General features: G+C 41.0%; 1 protein-coding gene across 1 annotated transcript in view; it reads right to left on the bottom strand.

The window, feature by feature from the left end:
• Positions 1-1,586: 1,586 nt before the first annotated feature.
• WWTR1 (WW domain containing transcription regulator 1) overlaps positions 1,587-18,783 on the bottom strand; it is a gene marked incomplete at both ends in the record, with an annotated part of 42,183 nt that continues 24,986 nt past the window's right edge. Inside the window, 4 exons of the mRNA XM_079539585.1 lie at positions 1,587-1,771; positions 1,990-2,102; positions 2,608-2,741; positions 7,879-8,078. Of these exons, the coding sequence (XP_079395711.1) occupies positions 1,587-1,771; positions 1,990-2,102; positions 2,608-2,741; positions 7,879-8,078 (632 nt within the window). The remainder of the gene's footprint in view (positions 1,772-1,989; positions 2,103-2,607; positions 2,742-7,878; positions 8,079-18,783) is intronic.

The raw sequence follows: 18,783 nt of genomic DNA, 5'->3' as shown, positions 1-18,783 counted from the left end.
ACTTCCAAACCTTCTCATGTTCCCGTAACTTAATCTCTGACCTTTACACCTACATTCATGCAACCAGATGGAAAAAGTCTCAGTGATCAATATTACAGCGCATTGGTAAGATCTTTATCATTAAACTGAACAACAGCCACTTACACTGAGTGCCATACCTCCTCCTCTCTCTGCATAGCCTGGATTAAGCTCAGAGAAAAGTTTTAGTGCCTTTCATAAAAATACATATTTTTCAATATTAAAGGCATAAATTCATAGATCATAAATAATATAATTTCAAAATATTTAAGAATTTTAGGACTTCATTTGCATTTCGGGGGAGTGTATGCTTAACATCCTTGATGCCTATTCAGTCCCAAACCTCTGAAAAAGAAGCATCTGTAGGGAATACAATATGTAGGAGTGCAAAAACATTATGCTGTGTGTTCTGTACACTGATTACAGTAAGTGACAGACTTAAGAATGGTGCAGCCTTACCAGACCAGTAACAACACTGCTTAGTTTTGCACTGATAAAGATAACATCTTTTTTTTCATGTATAGAACTACATGTACAGTTTGACATTGTCAGTTAAAAACATTACTAAAAACAGTACTACAAGCATTTTTTTCACACTACATATGATATTACCAGGTTGTGACACGTTTTTCTGAACTGACCTCAACAGCACATTTTTGCATTTAATTGCCACGTATTAGTATATAGGAAAAAATGTTTGTTCATGTGTTAAATTACAAAATTGTAATGCTTAATATAATAAACATCAAAATCTAAGATCTACTAAAAAATTGCTGGTTTGTAATACATTGTTTTATTTTAAAAGGCAGCAGTTAGTACCAGCTGGATTGTTTTACAACACTGTAGCAGTGTGAAACTGTTGCTAAACAATACTGGTACTTTCAAAAATTAAGCATAGTTATTATCTGGAAACTATACAGTAATATATTGGGGAAAAAAAAAAAAAAGAAAAAGGAAATGGCAATAGTACTCCTTGTACCTTTACAGATATATGAAAATTATCATGGCTGATATGGATCAGTTTTAATCTATATTCCATACAGTACAGTTTTCCTAATAATAATTAAAAAAAAGATTTTTAAAGCTTAAGTAAGTTGATAAAAAACCTCTGATACCACTGTCATAAACGCAGCAATAAATCTGCTTGCATGGTCTGATGCTGTGCAGCTTCTGTGAACCAAGTGACCTAGGAGTTAGCCTCTGTGATTCATTAAGGGTTTGTGACGTTAATCAATACCTAGAAGATCATCACAAGCATGCACAAACATCATTCAGTTTTTATCCTAGAATGAAACATTTCTGCCTGATCTGGAAAGGAAAATGCGTAGTGTATATTTTCTGAAAGAGGAAGAAATATATATTTATACATGTATATTTCTATATGCATTTTATATTTAAGTTAGTGTCAGTCAAATCCAGGCAGAGATTAAACCAACCATAAAGATGACATACCAAAAGTCACTGAGGCAGTGACCTCTCAGAATTTTCAGATATTTTGCCTCTATCTAAAGAGGAAAAATAAATGCTGAATTGCATTTCACACTGAATCAGCATTAGAGAATGGGTGATTAGAGCCATGTAAGGAAGGGCTCATTTTTGCTGAGTACTGATTCCACATCATTGAGAATAGGGATTAAGTCTTCTGACTCCAAAGTCCCAAGATCAACGTTTGTTCCTGGAAGACAGTCGAGGAAATCAGGGAAACGCGCTTGTTGTGCATTTATGTTCATTGTTGTCTGTGCTACCGTCTCCCCTGGAAAAATTAAAGAAGAATATTTGAAATCCCAAACCTTATGGGTAATCTAGAACAACACAACTGATACAAAAATTGGCTCCCCCATTTCCTGTAAGCACTTCTATCCTCTACAATGTCACCTAAAAAACCCCCCACTATGCAATTATAAAACAGCACTAGATAGAACAAGATGCCATTAATACAATTATACTTTAAGCTAACTCAGGGCATTCTACCTGTATCCATCTCATCTACGTTGCTGAGGAAATCTTCAGGTGTCGTTGGTATACTGTAGCATCCTAATCCCAAGCCACTGTCTGTACTCTGTTCCCTGGAATGGTATGGCCCACTGTAAATTGAAACACGAAAAAGGCTCAGTAATGCTGTTCTGTTAGACATTGTCCCTGATCGTATCGTTTGAAAAGACAGTGCAAGAGGTTAGATATTAAATACTGAGTCATTAAGCCTCACCTTCTTTTGCTGGCTTCCAGTGCATGATTCCAAATGCAAAGTGACTGAAGTGAGGTCACGTTAATTTTGAAATATACACATGTACATACACCTCTCTAAACAAAAACAGCTCTGATAACCTAAAAGAAGTCAATTTATTTATACTTGCATTATGCGCTTAGAGTATTCCACATGCACATACATACAGTACACTTTAAACCACCTGCTACCATTTGTTTGATTTTTCTACAGTTCCTTCAGGAAGTGTAAACTGAAAGATTTCAGGTCATCCCCTATACTGTACCCCTCTTCAGAGTATGTACAAAAGCAGATGGTTTAGGAAACTACTTTAAAGAGACGGCTTTAAAAGTGTGAATTGTCTAATGAAGAGAACATGAACTTGCCTGTTCAAGAAAGGGTCAGATCCATTGTTTGTAATAGATCTCATATCTTGGGTCATGGCAGCTGTGCTCATGGCTGTCTGAACTGCAGTCATGTTTTCAGAGTCCATGGGAAGCTGCCTGCACAATGCAGCTTCCTGAGAAGGCAAAGAAATATAAGGGAAGAAGAGTTATTCCAACAGTTCAGCACCACTGCAGTCTCATAACAAGAAAACATGTTATATCTGTCCACATTTTTATTCAGGAAAGTAATTCTAAACCATAAAAGTGATGATTATTTGTTTACACTGGTATGAAGAAAACTGTGATGTTGTAGACGGCAACTGTCCTTCACACCCACCTGTGCTGCAGAATCTACTGGAGGCCTCCCACAGTGAGAGAGGCTTCCAAGGAAGGTGGTTGATGCTGAAAGCCTATCAGTGTTCAAGAGGTATCTGGCTAACACCCACAGTAACAGGCTTTAACCTTTGGTCAGCCCTGAAGAGGTCAGGTATGTACACTTGATGGTCTTTGTATATTCCAACAGAACTATTCTACTCTGCTCTACTCTACTCTGCTTTGTAATCTAGTTGCTACTAGTGCAATCTAACGTGCAATCTTTAAAATTTCTGGTTTGAAATCTGGGAAGGGGAGCCGGCACCCCTTCAGTGCCATGAACCTCCACAGACACCAACGGTGGCCCAGATCAGCGCCTTGGTGGAGCTGCTGGAGAACCTGGCACAGCAGACTCCTGTGGCAAATGCTGCTGTGCCATCAGTAGATTCATTCACAGAGTTCACCCAGAAAATGTTGGGTAACTTCTGTAATTTTGCATCCTCATTTTGCTAGACACCAAAGCAGAAGAATCTAACTTGCCATCCAAAAGCATTTAACAAGTTAGAAAGACCAGGGAAGAATTTGATCCAATAATTTTTATAATGAATTCTTTGCTTAATAATAAGTGCCTTCTTGATCTGTGTCTTGCATACTGTCTTAAAGATTACAAATGAGACTGAAGAAACTTGTTTCAACTCTTCGTGATGGTTAAATCTCATTTTATCTGTGTGAGACAACCATGACATCTAGTGGTACAGAGCTCTAATACAAATACTGTTTTGCTCCACACAGATGTCCCAAATGAACATCCTCGCACCTTAAAAATAATAAAGCTGTATCAGTAAACCTAGCTGACTCAGCCTAATTATTACTACGGATTTTTGGGAAGTAAGAAAAGGAAATACTTCATTTAGTAGAAAACCATTTTCCACTGAATCTGTAACTCCTACAGTAAAAAAAGACAAACAATTTTTGAGCTTAGAGTGGGATGTTCTACTATGTTTGCAATTGATTCGGTTAGTGAGGAGGATTAATTTGGTCTCTTCATGAATAATGCAACCACGATTCATTGGAAACCAACAAATATTGGTGCCCATTATCATAACGCTTTATTTATAATCAAATTATCAGTATAGTCACTGATTAATAATTACATTAGATCATGCAATTATTTAGTAAATGCTAAGAATAAAAAGAGTGAAGATTTTTAATAGCTTATGTATGGTAGCTTATGTATATCAGTTTGTTTCTCAAATGACAATACCTTTGGTGATATTTTATATATAATTAAAGTGGCTGGAGTCTGTGAAAGAGTAACATCTGAGAAAATGGGCAGACCTGCTTTTTTTAACTGTCTATATAGAAGATATTTGAAGATACTGAAAATATTTTTTAACATATAGCAAGTAAATAGCAAAAGCAACAATATAAGCAAGGCTAATACTAGCAAGACAGAGAGAAAGAAAAAGACAGACAGAAAGAAGAAACTACAAAAGGTAAAGGAAGTGAAACAGTCAAAATGAAGCAGATTAGATTTAACTAAGATTTATTTTGCTGAAGACCAATCCAGAAACAAAGTTCATGTTTCTGATAGTCGGGCAGTGCGAATTCACATCTCACAGGACACAGTTGCCACTAATAAAGGTAATATCAGAACAAAGGGAAGAAGAAAAAAAAAAGCCTTTCCCCTTGGTTTGTCAACATGTAGAATGCTGGTTACTACTTTTCTGCCACTTCTGAAAATCAAATGCCATTTCTAAAAAATAAAATAACAAGGAAGACCTAGATGCAAGTATCTGTCTCTTTCAGAATATTGTAACTATATCTTAATTAAAAGAGGGAAGATTTAGTCTGGACATAAGGAAAAAGTTCTTTATGCTAAGAGGAGTGAAGCACTGCCACAGGTTGCCCAGAGGAAAGCAACACAACCAACAAAACAGCAAAGTACAGTAGGGATTTCTGAAGCATCAGCTCCTGACAAAATGCACTTGCACATACAATGCAGGTACACTGCAAAATGTACCTCCAGTGGCACTAAGAATGGCAATATTGCAGTTGCAGCTGTGACAATGTACTCTTAGCCATTCTTATCACCTCCTAGCTCCCAAATGCAGGAGTGCCTCCTGTTGGTCAGCAGAGACCATCCTTGGCACTTAGTTCACAAAGGATCAAGTGCTAGGGCACTAAAGCATCGGTTTAAAAACCTCAATGTGATTTTCAAAATAAATAACAACAACAAAAACAAGCAAACCCCACCCCTCAGTGTACTGACAACATTAAGGCATGTCAGAGGGCTCTGACAGTGATGATTTGCAAAATCTTTAAAAGCTTCAAAGGATTGCAGTATATTGAATTATTCAGTGTCTCTGAACACAGCTCGGATGTAAGCTCCTTTTAAGCTGTGTGCCAACTAAGTCTATAAATTCATTGTCACATTTCCTGGAATCCTTCTTGGCAGAACTGAACTGAGCTCCATGATCAGTAGCCAGACAGTCATTTCAAGCTGGGGCATGATGGTGTCTGAAGGGAGTTTACATTGCTAGCCACTTCAGCTCCTTTTCTGCCAGCCCTCATTCTCAGGGCAGACGGTGCAATAGCTAGACATTGCCTGTGCCACCAATGGGTCCGACCGCACCAACTGGTGCAGTGGAAAGAATGCAGCAGGACATTTTCCTGTTCAGGATGTAGCATGTCAGTAAGCAGCAACTCTTCAAGAACAAAACACTGACAAATCCTCATCTGCATCCCCACGTATCATTCCCTGTACAGCTGTTTTTGAGCCCCTGTACCCTTCCACACTCACACTTATGGAAGAGGATCAGAGATCAGAAGGCAACATCTGACCTTTCTGTGACTCCCCGTCCAAACAAGGCAGAAGATGCAGAGAAGGGTGCTAGGATGTCTTTCCAGTATGGCTTAACTGAGACAGGGGAGGTTTAGGTTGGATATTAGGAGGAAGTTTTTCACCCAGAGGGTGGTGATGCACTGGCACAGGTTGCCCAAGGAGGCCGTGGATGCCCCATCCCTGCAGGCATTCAAGGCCAGGCTGGATGTGGCTCTGGTCAGCCTGGTCTGCTGGTTGGTGACCCTGCACACAGCAGGGGGTTGAAACTAGATGATCATTGGGGTCCTTTTCAATCCAGGCCATTCTATGATTCTATGACCCTTTCAAGATTTCTAACTGACACTGCTCTAATGACTTCCACTTCCAGGAAGCCTCCTGAGCAGTAAGCACATTCTCCCTTTTCCAGCTAGAAAGCTGGGGGAAAAAAAAAAAAAAAAAAAAAAAAAAAGATCAGTGAGAAAGACAGCTTTTTTTGGAACGAAAAAACTGAGTAAGAAAACAATTAAATGGGAGCTGAGCCATTCTAGTGTTCCGAAATGCACAGCACTTCCTGCAAGGACTCAATCTGCTGCGCTGGTGGTATTACCAACCAACGTGATAAACAAATTCCCTGAGCAGAGTGCCTCCAGCACTGCATGCTCCTTCAGGCTGGGAGTGCTGCTCCACCCGAGCAGCTGCAGCCAGGAATGGCTGCGGGGAAGCCAGCAGCTGCTGCCTGGTGGAAAGTGGGTTTGTGATCTGCAAAAAGAATTCCTCCAGTCTTGTTCAAGTTCTCTGCACCTCCTTGCAGCCACCTAGCAGCAGCGTGCACACTTTACTCAGTTTTTCCCTTAGGTTATACTTAAAAAGCAAAAGCAACAGCAAAGGATCTGACCCCAGAGGGATTTGCCACGTCCTTCTGAGCTCCTGCTCAGGCTGATGGCAGGAAAGGCACAGAATTCTGCTGAAAAGGATAGATTTTACATCTTGCTATCTCTAAGTGGTGAGTATGTCATTAAAAGCTAAATCAGTTCTGAAAATTTTAGTAGTACGAAGTGATACTGTCCTGCTTTACATAACACGTAGCTCAAAGAAAAACCGTAAGCACAGTAAAGTTGAAGTCTTGAATAAGCACCACACGCTGCACTGCTGAGCATGTATCAGTTTCAACAAAAAACACACGGTAAGCAGGCAGGGATACCAGCCCTTGTGTCAATGGCTCGACTGTTTTGATGCTTAATTTGCTGTTGTCCTGAGCAAGAACAGGGCCAAAGAAAGTAAAAGTAAAGGAACGTGTTATTAGCATGATAACAATATGATGAAACTCACACCAGATGTGCCCACTTTCTTCCATTTCTATTATGTTCTCTACTATGTCCTCAGTTCTGGACAATAAAGGCGAAGGTATATACAAGGCTTAAGATTACCAATCAAGCGAGAGAACACCACACTGAACACAGTCATTCTACATGCACAGACGATGTAGCACAATGTAATTCCCACAAATTAAGGGTAGTGGAAATTGAGCATGGAAACAAGACAGCATCTGCACAGTTTTCACACTCAAACTTGAACCATAAAAGTCAAATTCATGATGTGAGTCAGTAAAAAATGTCAGAGACATTAGCAGACTTGTATCTGTCTTTCACCACTGTTCAGCAAGGGCATATTTGTAACTATGAGAATGTTCCCCTATAGCAAAGATGAGGGGAATAATCACATGTAAAGACAGGTAAGTGTTACTTCAGGATTTGTAAAAGGACATCATTTTAATGATTTGTTTGCTTTTTTTGTACAGCTGCAAGAATTGTAAATATTTTTTCTTAATTTTGTAAAACATCGTTTCTTTAAATTCTTGTATGCTTAGAGGAAGGAGGCAAAAGTGAAAAATGCAAATATGATGCAAATACATCATTATAAATTGTTTATACAAATATTCTCATTACAGTGAAAAAATGAAAATGAAATGAAAATGTTTTCTCTTTTCACAAAGACTCCATTTACATTCCCATCCTCATTTTTTGTTATCCTCACCTAAAGCAATAGTTAATTGTGACATAAAGCAGCAATGCTACCATTTGTACCTGGTAAAAGAAAAGTTCTTGAGCAAAACAGAAGTGTATCCTCAACGTTACCTGCCGCATTAGCTCCTCTTGGCGCATCCTAATTCGTTCCCTCTCCATTTGGATTCGCTGGAGCCTCAACTTCTGCTGCTGCTGCTGCTGCGCAGTCAGCGCACTGGGCACGTTCAGCAGGCCTGGCTGCGGAGTCTGGGAAGGACAGCTTTGCTGTGAGATGGATGAGCTGCCTGTTATTTGGTGCTGGTGATTCATAACTGTGGGAAAGAAAAGAAATCACGGCCGATTATGTATAATTGTACTTTAAGACAACAGAGAGCCCAGGACGCATGTTGCTTATCCACAGCGAATAAGGCATTATTTGAATTACTGTACTTCTAATGACTGAGATAACTAATCTACTTGACAAGACTGCTGCTAGTAACTGCTTAATAAATATCCTGTAATATTTTATAGGTGTGTAAAACTTGAATACTTATAATATAACAGGTATTCATGATTATCTTTTGAGCAACCTGATCTAGTGGAAGGTATCCTTGCCCACGGCAGGGGGTTGGAACTAGCTGGTCTATAAGGTCCCTTCTAACTCAAATAATTCTATGATTCTATGATCCCAGCATCCCACTGATATGCAGCAAATGATATGCAAACTTTCTAATTGAAAGCTCTACAAATGTGTGCCTGTGTTATGCAGTAGAGTAGCCAAGTGATTTCTTAACATTTTCTTTATTGTCAGATCTAAATTAATTATTGTAAAAATATTTGTTGGCACAGATAATGATGTCTGTTTGTGTTTTCCACCCCTATGAAAGAGATGCACACTTTTGATGACATGGAGATGAGAGATCTTCCAGTGCTAGGTAAGAAGCAAACCTAGTAGGATGTTCTGCTCCTTGGCAGGCAGCAGCTTTCCTGTTCTGGTTTAGGTTGTGACACAATTAGTTTTCTTCACAATAGCTTGCGTGGTGCTGTATTTTGGATTGATGATGAAAACAGTGTTGATAGCACACTGATGTCTAGCTGCTGCTGAGCAGTGCTCACACAGTCAAGGTGTTTCTCCTTCTCACACTGTCTCCCAGTGAGGGGCATGAGGGGCACGTAAGTCTAAGGGGGTAGCACAGGGGGACACAGGTGATCAAAGAGATATCCCATACCAGATGAGGATGTGCTCTGCAAGAAAGGCTGAGGTGAAAGAAGGAGGAAAGGAGGACATTCAGCGTGATGGCATTTGTCTTCCCAAGTAACCATTACCTATGCTGAAATCCTGTCTTCCTGGAAACATCTGCCTGCTGATGTGAAGCAGTGAAGGAATTCTTCCTTTTGATTTGCTTGCATGCACAGTTTTGACATTAACTCCGCTTAACTTTTAAACAAAACCTATCAGTTCTCAGAAATGCAATATCCTTTGTGAACCACAGGGTGAATAGTTCTTCATTTCCTCCCCCACCTTCACATTTCCAGCAAAAAACAAATAAGGTGCCTGAAATCAGTTTGAATGATAAGTGGTAGCCATATAGTGCTTTAAAAATTCATTGACATTTTTGCAAGTATTCTTTCACTGATGAGGTGATAGCATCATTAGGAAAGCTCTTTTTTAACAACAGCACCCTAGATAATAAAATACTTCTCAGAAGAGCTACATTATCTTTCTTGCCAAAGAACTAAGATTTGTTTCTTCCTTTTTATCTCTCACTCATTGCTCTTACCATATAAAAACTGAAATCTCAACACAGTTCTCTGCTCCTCAGAACTTGATCTTTATTCTGTGTTCACATCTGACATTGTAGAATATAGTTCAGCAAGCACGCTTGGTAGTGTGCACTGAGAATGAAATGAAGAAGAAATGGCTTGATAATTTCAGAGTCCGAAAGCTCTCCAAGCTTTCTGCCAAATCATGTATTGTCTGTCACTCTGCAATTGGAACAAGGCAGGTACGCAGACATTGGGCCAGGATAAATTTCACCATGCTTCATTAGGCAGAAGTATTCATGTTCTTACATCGGATCTGAACTGAGTCTTTCATAGAATCATAGAATGAATCATAGAAATGGTTTGGGTTGGAAGGGATGTTCAAGATCATCTAGTTCCAACTCCCTGCTGTAGGCAGGGACACCGCTCACTAGACCGGGTTTCTCACAGCCTCATCCGGCCTGGCCTGGAATGCTTCCACGGAGGGGGCATCCACAACCTCTGTGGGCAACCTGTTCCAGTGTCTCAGCACCCTCACAGTAAAGAATTTCTTCCTGGTATCTAGTCTAAAACTACTCTCTTGCAGTTTAAAGCCATTTCCTCCTGTCTCCTGTTGCTACCTGCCCTTATAAGAAATCCCTCTCCATCTTTCCTGTGGGCCCCCTTCAGGTCCTGGAAGGCTGCTATAAGGTCCCCCCGGAACCTTCTCTTCTTCAGGCTGAAGAGCCTCAGCTCCCTCAGCCTGTCCTCAAAGGGGAGGTGCTCCAGCCCTTGGATCATCTTCGTGGCCCTCCTCTGGACCTACTCCAACATCTTTTCTTCTGGATGACCCAGTATCACATAAGTCCAAGCACTATGGGGTCATCTGAGAGTGCAGTCATGATATCTTAGCTTCAGTTGCAAATTCAGCTCAAGGAATAATCCAAGCTAAAAGAAGCCCTGCAGTAACGTAACCTTTTCACTCACTTAGAGTATGTGTGGTCCACAGACAGCTGTATCCATACAAATGACATCATGCTTCCTCATGAAACCAGGGTATTGACTGTTACCACCTCTTCCACGCTCAGCTGCTTGCTCCTGCCCACACGTTATCCTTTTACTGGGCTGGCCAACACATTTCTGTAGCTGCATAACAAACTAAAAATTGCCTGGGGCTAGAAAGGTATTTTCTAGTTAGACAAGTTCCTAACAAAAGTCACTGGGTAGCTGTGAAAATGTTTATGCTCATTGAAAACTGGAGAGCAGATGGGAGAAATAAACCAGTTGCAGGGAAGAGGAATGACTGACAAAGCCAGAACTGATTAGTGACTTTTCAGTGGCAAATCTCTGAAGGACAGCAAACTGCAGTGCCAAGAAGGAAGGGCAGGAATGAGAGCTGGGTGCAGGAATCAAACTACGTTTGTAATGGAAAGCTTTGAACCACAGTGAGTCTAGTCTTATTCTAGACCCACATATTATTAAAATAATTAAGAAATATTGTTAAGTGCAATTATATGAACTATATCAGTGTAAATCTGGTGTTAAATTTCCAGTACCATAAACACTTAGGCAGAAATTTAACTCTCATCACAAGCGTAAACATGTTTAGATTTTTGGCACGTCAATGGTTGGTTGACTGACAGGACAGCCACACTCAGAATCCAGGCTGGCTGAGGGATTACCACAATACAGTCATCTTACATACAAAAATTGTTTTCATTTAAGCAGCGCATACAAATGACAGAACCAGGCAAAGTTATGCGAAGACGAATAGCCTGTATGGTGAGCCAGGGGTAGAGCCTGAGTTGTAACATCACTTGTCATGGCTATCTACTGGCTCTGCTTTATAAAACTGTCCCTTTATCAGTGGATCTGCACTCATGTGGGTAACAGCTGAAACTATAGATTCAAGAAGGCAAAGAACAAGATAAGTATACTCTGAGAAATATTTCTCCCAGAGTTATGGTCCCCAGTAACTCTCAAAGTCATTTCCTCTCATGGGGACAGACAGAACGTTTCCATCCAGTCAACCCTAACTCAGTAACTTCCTTTCCTTTCAAGCAATGCTATCCACTATTACACACAATCAAGGGATTACAGGAAGCTCAGTACAGTGAGTAAAGCATTCCTACACCAGACATCAGGAGTGTAGAAATTAAACTATACCGAATTACCTAAAGTCAAGCGTGCCATGTGTGATCACATTTCCAAGAAACAACAAAAATCTCACTCTACCTCCAAGAAAAGTGACTTATGTCACCTGGATTTTTCAGCGAAGAAGATACACAGAAGGCAAAAGAGTAAGTAAGAGCCATCCTCAGCCAAGTCCACCTGGATTACTTGGTTCTCCTTCTATCTCCTCCTTCTATCAGTACCTTTCTCCTCAGAGGTATGTAGGTCTAAAACCTCTGGACACAGGTCCAGAGAAAAACAGCTCTGTTCAAAACTGCTACTAATTGGAATGGAATTGGGTAATAGGAACAAATTCAACTGTTGTCATTTGAACCTCCTGACACTGTATTTTCCTCCATCATACAAAAAAAAAAAAAAAAAGAGAGAGAGAGATTCATTTATTCAGCTTCAATATCAGACAGCTACCTTTACAGCAAGTACTCTTAGGCTTCAGTTCCACGAAAGGCACTGCACATTGTTATGTGTTAAATTTTAGGGCTTTTCTTTATCAGCAGTTTAAGCACTGTGGAATGTGGAATGTGTCCTCAGCAAAACAGCTTGTCCCAATGGTCTTCCAAACTTCTGCACTGAGGAAAGCACTGCTCATCCCCTTCCTGGGGGATACTGTTGGCCATCTCAGATGGAACACAGCATCTCCAGTTTGAAGCAATTGCACAGCGTAAATCATGAGGGCAAAGCCATGATGTGCTTGGAAGCTGAGGTTCTCGCTCCTGTCCCTCACCATATGTAGGCACCTTACAGCCAATGCGACTTTCCTAAGCATGGTTCTTGGCCCACCTTAGATGCACTGGGTACTCACAAACTCCAGCTGCTCTCTGCACTAGCAGCATGTCATGTTTCCCAACCCACGCAGTTCACAGAATCACAGGATTGTAGAGGTTGGAAGGGACCTCCAGAGATCATCGAGTCCAACTCCCTGCCAAAGCAGTTCCCTGCACCAGGTCGCACAAGTAGGTGTCCGGGTGGGCCTTCAACATCTCCAGAGAAGGAGACTCCACCACCTCCCTGGGCAGCCTGTTCCAGTGCTCCATCACTTCAACTACAGAAGTTCTTGCGCACATTGGTGTGGAACTTCCTATGCTGCAGTTTCCAGCCGTTTCCCCTTGTCCTGTCTCCACACACTGCTGAAAAGAGTCCAGCCTCGCCATTCTGCCCCCCACACCTTAGATACTGATAGACCTGGTCCCCTCTCAGCCTTCTTTTCTCCAGGCTGAACAGACCCAGTTCACTCAGCCTTTCTCCATAGCAGAGATGCTCCAGGCCCCTCACCATCTTTGTGGCCCTCCGCTGGACTCTTTCCAAGAGATCCCTGTCTGTTTTGTACTGGGGAGCCCAGAACTGGACGCAGTGCTCCAGATGAGGCCTTACCAGGGCAGAGTAGAGGGGGAGGATCACCTCCCTTGACCTGCTGGACACGCTCTTTTTAATGCACCCCAGGATGCCATTGGCCCTCTTGGCCACAAGGGCACACTGCTGGCTCATGGCCAACCTGTCTTCCACCAGGACACCCAGGTCCCTCTCCGCAGAGCTCCTCTCCAGCAGCTCATCCCCCAACCTGTACTGGTGCATGCAATTATTCCTCCCCAGATGCAAGACTCTACACTTGCTTTTGTTAAACCTCATACGGCTTTTTTCTGCCCAGCTCTCCGGCCTGTCCAGGTCTCGCTGAATGGCAGCACGGCCTTCAGGCGTGTCAGCCAATCCTCCCAACTTCGTGTCATCAGCAAACTTGCTGAGGGTGGCCACCATCCCCTCATCAAGGTCACCGATGAAGATGTTGAACAAGACCGGACCCAGCACAGACCCCTGAGGAACACCGCTGCTTACAGGCCTCCAACCGGACTCTGCACCGCCAACGACGACCCTCTGTGCTCTGCCAGTCAGCCAGTTCTCAACCCACCTCACTGTCCACTCATCTATCCCACACTTCCTCAGCTTTGTTATAAGGATGTCGTGGGAGACAGTATCAAAAGCCTTGCTGAAATCAAGGTAGACTACATCCACTGCTCTGCCCCCATCCACCCAGCATGTGACAGCATCATAGAAGGCTACCAGATTGGTCAAGCATGACCTCCCTCTGGTGAACCCACACTGACTACTCCTGATTACCTCCTTTTCTTCCAGTTGTCTGGAGATGGTATCCAGCACAAGCTGTTCCATCACCTTTCCAGGACAGAGGTGAGACCGACTGGCCAGTAATTACCTGTATCTTCCTTCTTGCCCTTTTTGAAGACCAGAGTGACATTGGCTATCCTCCAGTCTTAAGGCACCTCCCCATTCTCCAAGACCTCTCAAAGATGACAGAGAGCGGTTCAGCAATCACCTCTGCCAGCTCCCTCAGCACCTGTGGATGCATCCCATCGGGTCCCATGGATTTATGAACACTGGTCTTGCCAAGGAGCTCACCCTGCTATCCTTCTCATTGTCTCACACCAACAGAACTTGTGGCTGAGTGTGAACAGGCACAAGCGTGTTGTCGCATGATCGAGGTGTGACAGATACCAACATGTTCTCAGAATGCATGATTTCCAGAAACAGTGTTCTGCAGAATGTACTCCTGAGGAGACAGGGTATGAGAAAAATGTTCAATGGGCTGTTTCCTGCAGAAAGGCATTGCTGCTCAATGCTTTGCAAAACCAGATCATATATATATGCACATACGTATATATATACATAGATTTCTCTTTGTGTACAGAGCCCAACACAGAAGATAAAGGTGAGTAAGCAGGAAAGATGTTATGATGTCACTGGAAAAAGTGTACTAAAATGACTGGAATAATATTGGGTATAATCTCCAGAAATAAAAGATGTACTGGATAAACTATAGAGACAATAGCTTATGGATAATCTTATGTACATTTAAGAGTCCCCGATTCAAGATAGAAAGCATTCACATAAAGCATGATCGTGGCTCTCAGGAAAGACTACTTACAGAAAATGAAACAACTGAGAGCAAAATGTCTTCAAACAACAGTGAAAAATGTAACTGAGCCATTCAGGAAAATGATCAAAACAGTAATCACTTGCAGCACTGAACAAATATATTGGCTCCAGCTAAAGAAACTGCTTATTATGAGACAGACAGTCTGAGAACATTGTCTTATAGTCAAAAGAAAGACAGATTGTAAATTGTAAGATTGTAAGATACAACTGAAAGATTTACAATTGTAAATTGTAAAATTTGCAGATCGTACACAGTGGACAAAAGACTGAGAAACAGAACCACTTTGTATTTTTTGGTGACAGAAATACCCTTGGGCATCTTATTGTGTTGTATAAATGTAGTGGTGGTTGGTATCAGTCATTTTCAGTGGTTTGCTATTGCACAAGCAAGCACATTTACAGATTAAGCAACTCAAAGACATTCTATGTCCTCCTGACTTATCTAACACAAAAGTTCTTCCTGTTATGGTGCTATAAGTAGCATTCAGCACCGATATCCTCCATCGAGGTCAGGATTGAAATCTAGTGAATTTTCAACATGCCAACTATATGGTTTTATTTGGGGTGTAGATTAATTTTTGTTCCTTCTCCAGATGAGACTAGCCATGTCTAATAGGTATGGATTGCTGCTGTGCTATACTGAGGACTCTTTGGGTTTAGAAGCAACTTCGTTACCTGTAGGTGGTGCAAAGTCCACACTAGTAAATCCTTCCAGGCTGCATGGAGAGGACGCAAATGTATTTAAAGCATCTTTGCAACATGCTTCCAGATTCTGAAGTCCTGGAGAGTATAGGACAGACACACCAGTGTGTCATTTAACGCGGCTTCTCCAGAGGCACTTAAGTGCCATTTGATCCCCAAGAAAAGCCTTCCAGAACCCAGAGACTACAGTGCAGAGCCACTCACTTCGTTCCGTGGCAGTGTGTTATCACTAGTTTTGAGAGGGCCAAACCAGCCCTGAGCTAGATCTTTGAACAAGTTCAGATGTGGGGCTCTCTGCATGATGCTCCTAAGATAAAAAAAGACAGCTATACTGTGTGAATGCAGGCTGGCTTATACTAAAAACCACAGCTTCCTACATCAACACCTCTTATCTGTGAGAAGCTCTGACATGACAAAACCAAAGCGTATAAAGAAATATCCAGGTCAAAGAACATAGAAAGTTTACGAGTGATATGTTCATGATGTTCTCGGGTTCTCGCAAACCTACTTGTATCTGGAATAACTGAAATAAAAGATGTGCAGCAAAGAAATGCAGTGATGTCACAAAGCCAGAGGCATTACAAAGAGGTACGGGCAGTACTAACACCAATACTCCAGCACCTCAGTCTTCCTAAATAGCCCAGAAGTTCTACAGTTCATCAGAACTGCAGAAGTCAAGGTCACTGAACGACGCATCAGAAAACCTAATGTAGTAGGGTTACATACTTAAGCTGCAAATAGGAGCATTTGCCACTGAAGTTTTGACAGATAAAGAAAGTGCAAAAGGGACATCCTTTTGATTCTTTACAGAATCAATACCATTCAAATATGTGGTCACATTTATTTCCCAAGTAGTTGTGCTGCTAAAACCACTTCCTCCTTTCCTCTCTAAAGCTCCCCCACCTCCCTGGCCTCCTATTTTTTGTGCACATTATGTGTAGCACTGGGTAGGTCTTACCCTGCAAAGCTCTCTATTTGGGCAATAAACATGACCAGGCAGAATTCCAGACTCAGAAGATGTGCAGAAAAGAATGATCACACAGTTATAGTTATTACATGACCGAGAGTTTTCACTGCTTTTAACTTTATACTGCATGAGTTCTTCAAACAAGAAAGAAAAATATCCTTGGAGATGACAGTAGGTTGCTTTTCTGGAAGGTAAGCTACAATGGTATGCATGGGGAAAACAAGAAATTATAGTACCTGACATATCTTTAAGTGGGTTTGGTATGAATGATACTGGCTAGATTTCAAATTAATAGGGAATCTTTAAGTACACTAGTTGGAATGGAAAGAATCCCAGCAATGGAAAGACCATCCACTGTGGTACACACGCAAGCTCATTTTGAGAAAAGTCTTTTACTTCACTGCTTTTCCTGAAATTAGCCCAAACTGTTACTTATTCTCTTTCATATTCTTAACTGAATCAGAGCTGAAATCCCATACTGAAAAGTTCTGTAACATTTTCTTGTGCGTAGCTGCTAACTCTTTGTCTTGAATGAGCCCAGCCAAGTCAAAGGAAGATCTTGTTTCAACAGCTGTGAACAACCTTAACGGCACAGCAACATTCTACAGATCTCTGTTCCATCTGATGCAATCTTGTGCCACATTATTTGCTACCTAATTGGCTTTGTTAATATCTGTTACTTTATATTTGAATTCTGAATTTATATTTGAATGCCATTAGTAACATAACAGAGTCTGAGTCAAAAAAGAAAAACTCACAGTTGTGGTTCCAACTAGACTGAATACTGACTCCATCTAATAAATCAGCTGTGCTCTAGGAGCTCCGTTCATCCTGTGTTCAGACTTAGAAACTCTGCACTGTATCCAAGAGGCTAACTAAGGTCTTCAGAAAGCTTGAATTCCCTAGGCAGGGTTTGGCACTCCCAGAGGAACATATCTAAGTTCTGCAAACAAAGGAAAAATCTAAAAGGCTCAACTCTGTCACTATAAAGGAGATTGGTTTTAACATCACAGATGAAAAGTAGTCACTATTCCAGCAGACTGATTCAAGGTGCCCTTGAATTCAGTTCCCTTGGGAGAAACAAATTTGTTTTGCAAAATGAACTGAGTCTCTTCAATAAACAGCTGTTACACAATTTTCCAGCTCATATGAAAGCGAATAAAAATGTAGAAATAAGTTCCAAACATGAAGTGTGTGGCCACAGTTTCATTGCAGTCCATGGAATTGCAACAGTTTACCTCACATCTCAATTAATTCTACATAATTGTCTTTTTCCAGTTAGATGAAACATGAGACAATTCTTTGCTTGTTTTCATGTAAATTACTGAAGATATTCTAGTGAACTACTTTCTCTGTGGCAGACCTTCCTGTTATACACTACGTTCTGGGTACATACTAAGTAAGGATTATTTTGAGGGCAAAGCAATCTGCAAGTTGCAGAAGCCAAAACATGCAAATGTAAATTGTTTCTGACATACGTGTTGAACTGATTGTACCAAGTTTTATTATTTTAGTTTCAAAAGAGTCTAGATGCAGTTCTGGACCTTTTTCCCTACTTTGTTTATGGGCAGTCCAGAGCCTAACTCACATCAGCTGCCAGCACCAGGTGTCACGCAACACAACTTGATGAAAAACACATGTCTGTAGAGGCTAAAAAAAAAGAAGAAAAAAAAAAAGAAAGAAAGAACACAGCTATATTACAGTTTTGACTTAGTCACGACATGGTGAGGAAAAAAGGACTGAGCAACCCTCCTTTTCTCTCTCTCCTTATGCCAACAAAGAACTGCTTGTTTTGCTTATTTCCCAGAAACAGTGTTAGCCTTCCAACAAGGTCAGCAAAAAATGCTGCTTTTCATTTCTGGTGCATTTTGTTCCAAAAATCTGTAAAGTATTAAACCAAAAAGTTGTACTATCCCAGTACAGAGAGTCTTTTATACAGATTTCTGGGCTGAAAATAGCCATACGGAAATTTCTCAACAGTTTCAACTGTTGTGTTTTGTGATACACACATGTAACTAATTTTTTAACCTTCAAGCTTAAAAAAAATGCAGGTGCTCCACTAAATCTAGGATTTAGCAGGAAATTATTTAGAAGATTGCAAATTTACTCTGTAGGAACTTAAGCACTTCTTTTTAAACAATATTTCAACAAGTAAGAACAAATAACAGAGGAGGCCGCTTTATGGGGGAGACACCATTAATATTAATGACCAATTACTAATGGCCATTACTGTTTAAAATATCATTACATTACTTCTGCTTTCAATTGTTTTGCATAATCTTCAGCCCTTGCATTCCGCCTCCAGTCTTACATTTTTGGCACATGTCTGGATTATTAACCTTGAAAGGAAGTGCTTACAACGACAGAAACTTCTTTGTATTGAAATTTTAAAAAATGAGAGACTTTGAAAAAGCACCAAAAACTCTTTAAAACACACCACCCTTTGTCATTTCACATTTACTAGATGGCTGGGTGCTGGTATAAGGATG

Source organism: Tetrao urogallus, assembly GCF_951394365.1.
Source record: "Tetrao urogallus genome assembly, chromosome: 9".
NCBI classification, from domain to species: Eukaryota; Metazoa; Chordata; class Aves; order Galliformes; family Phasianidae; genus Tetrao; species Tetrao urogallus.
This window is presented reverse-complemented; position numbering and strand designations above follow the sequence as displayed.